At 49.8% G+C, this 3,172-nt stretch overlaps 1 protein-coding gene across 1 annotated transcript; it reads left to right on the forward strand.

Annotated features, from left to right (window-relative positions):
- Positions 1 to 910: 910 nt before the first annotated feature.
- Positions 911 to 2,516, forward strand: LOC311231954 (acetyl-CoA acetyltransferase, mitochondrial-like). The gene has a single exon (XM_084318596.1). The coding sequence runs from the start codon at positions 964 to 966 to the stop codon at positions 2,227 to 2,229; it is 1,266 nt and encodes a 421-aa protein (XP_084174722.1). The 5' UTR covers positions 911 to 963; the 3' UTR covers positions 2,230 to 2,516.
- The last annotated feature ends 656 nt before the right edge of the window (positions 2,517 to 3,172 follow it).

The following is a 3,172-nucleotide window of genomic DNA, read 5'->3' on the forward strand; positions in this document are numbered from 1 at the left end:
ACAGTTACAATGCCCCCCCCCCCCCCCCTTGACTACCAAGGCCTCGAAGAACAGATTAAAAAATTCAAAAGTCTTGTTTACTATTGTTCTATGGGTGATTTCAATACAATTCTGAGAGGAACAATTTCAGTTATTTTTTCTAATTTATTTTTTTTGGACATATAATTCATCCATGTGACATCACTACAGCATAAATTTTCTGTTATCCCAGTTTGTCCTGCGAAAAGGATGTATATTATGATTGTGCATTACAGTGTTGAGGTTATACATGCATAATTACACAAGGAGACCAGGCAAACCACAAAAAATAAACAATTGCTTAGACCCCAGAGCCAACTTTATCCTTTCATTCATCTGTCATTTTCCATGTGCATTCATCAACACCAGAGGCGTGTTAGGGATTTCCTATCCCTCGTGAATTCTTAATTGATATAGTTGTGGACCAGTCGGCCGAAAGACGAAGCGGAACACGGAGTATTTCTCAAACGGAGCTTTTATTCATCAGAGAAGAAGAACAGTTACCCCGCGCGGGCACATCACCTCACAGCACCAGTAGAGGAAGAAAGAAGGCAGAATATCCATATTACATGTCATTTTATACAGAGAGGAGGGAAGGAGTGTGTGGGTGTGTGTGTGTGTGTGTGTGTGTGTGTGTGTGTGTGTGTGTACTTGGTCAGAAGAAGGGGGGCTAATTGGTTCCAGATGGAGAAACCCCTTGTAACTGCAGCGGTGATGTCATAATAGAACCGGTTAGAACAGGCTAGAATGCCCTGGAACATTGTGATGTCATAATAGATCGCCCATAGGGTAATGCCCTGCTGCATGCAATATGAGATATGAATATCGAGAGCTGTAACTGCACTGTTTCGCCCTTGATGTTGAGAGTCTTTGCTCTGCTCTGCAAGGCTGAAGGTGAAGTCGCTGCCAGGTCCAACTAACTGATCACTTTTGTTTCGGTTTAACATGATGTCATCAAGTGGACTTTTAACCATGCGTACTGAACTCTGCAGGCGCCTGGCTCGCAAGTACCTGTCACGGACCTATTCATCTCGCCCTTCTCTCAATGAAGTGGTCATCGTCAGCGCGGTCCGTACTCCGATGGGGTCATTCAGAGGCAGCCTGTCTGCAGTCCCGGCCACCAAACTGGGCTCCATAGCCATCAAGGGAGCCATTGAGAAAGCAGGAATCCCTGTTGAGGAGGTTAAGGAGGTCTACATGGGCAATGTGCTGCAGGCAGGAGAAGGACAGGCCCCCACAAGACAAGCCCTGCTCGGAGCAGGTTTAACCCTCGGCACTCCAGCAACAACCATCAATAAAGTCTGTGCCTCTGGGATGAAGTCCATTATGATGGCAGCCCAGAGTCTAATGTGTGGGCACCAGGATGTGATGGTGGCAGGCGGTATGGAGAGCATGTCCAACGTACCTTATTTCATGGGCAGGGAGACACCTACCTACGGAGGCATGAGGGTGGAAGACCTCATCGTCAAGGATGGCCTCACTGACGTCTATAACAAGTTTCACATGGGCAACTGTGCAGAGAACACTGCCAAGAACAGCAGCATCACCAGGGAGGAACAGGATGCCTTTGCCATTGGCTCCTACACACGAAGCAAAGCGGCGTACGAGGCAGGGGTGCTGGCCAGAGAAATCGTTCCAGTTAGCATCCCCCAGAGAGGCAAGCCCGATGTGGTCGTGTCCGAGGATGAGGAGTGGAGGCGTGTTGACTTCAGCAAAGTGCCCAAGCTGCGGGCAGTGTTCCAAAAGGAGAATGGCACAGTGACCGCAGCCAATGCCAGCACACTAAACGATGGCGCTGCCGCTCTTGTTCTGATGACGGCTGATGCTGCAAAAAGACTCAATGTCACGCCACTGGCCAGGATTGTCTCTTTTGCTGACGCTGCTGTTGCACCCATTGATTTCCCTATCGCTCCTGCATTCGCTGTACCCAAGGCCCTGGAGGCAGGTGGAGTGAAGAAGGAGGACATTGAGATGTGGGAGATCAACGAGGCGTTCAGCGTCGTGGTCCTGGCCAACATCAAGATGCTGGACATCGACCCCAGCAAGGTCAACGTCAACGGGGGAGCCGTGTCGCTGGGACACCCTATTGGGATGTCTGGGACGAGAATTGTGGGACATATGGTGCACAACCTGAAGCCAGGCCAGTATGGGCTGGCTAGTATCTGCAACGGAGGTGGTGGAGCCTCAGCCATCGTTATCCAGAAGTTGTAGGAACCTATCTCCCCCCTGTTACACTGGTTGTTTGGAAAACTCTGTATAAAAACCTGTGTGTATATGTAGCTACATGGTTAAGATGACGATAAACTGATTACCCTGAGATACATAGTAGGACTCCAATGCTGGCTGCCTTAGTAGACACCCACCCAGCAGACACCCAAACTATTGTGTGTGCAGTGAAAATATGACTCCCATTTTTAAAGACACTCCTGTGTTTGATGATTAAACAAAGTATTTATATTTAATGCTGAATTTGAAAGCTGGAATAAATAGTTTCTATGAAAGAAAAAAAAAAAAAACGCAGGGAAGGAACACTAAAGGAAGCCCTGCAGAGGCTACGGGCGGCTCAAGCAGCTCAAGCAGCCAGCAACGGCGACGACCCAGCTGTATGCGGATGGGAGCGGCCCGCCGGGGGGTTCATAGGCGTTACGGTAAAGGAGGAAGGCCCGTCTCCAGCACCGCCGGTGGCACAAGGAAGGCACGACGACCGAGCCGAAGACAGCACAGCAGCTCTCGTCAAAGGGCTCACCGAAGCCATCAATGCCAGTCGTATGCCTATACCAGTACCCGCAGTGTTCAATGGCGACCCACTAACCTACCACGCCTGGTGGGCGTCCTTTCTGACGCTGGTGGACAGGAAGAGCATATCACCCGCAGAGAAGTTATACCATCTACGCGAGTACGTTAGGGGAAATGCCAGAGCGGCCATAGAGAGCTACTGCGTGCAAGGCACAGAGGACGCCTATAATGCAGCATGGCAACTCTTAGCGGAGAGATATGGAAATCCATTCCTGCTTGCCGATTCATTCAGAGCGAAGCTTGATGCGTGGCCCAAGATAAGCGCCAACGGTAGTGTTGAACTTCAAGAACTCGCCGACTTTTTGCGAGAACCAAAAAATACTCGCTAAACTCCCAGACGGGTTGACGACAAGATGGA

This window comes from Notolepis coatsorum, assembly GCF_963971535.1.
Source record: "Notolepis coatsorum genome assembly, chromosome: 7".
Lineage (NCBI taxonomy): Eukaryota > Metazoa > Chordata > Actinopteri > Aulopiformes > Paralepididae > Notolepis > Notolepis coatsorum.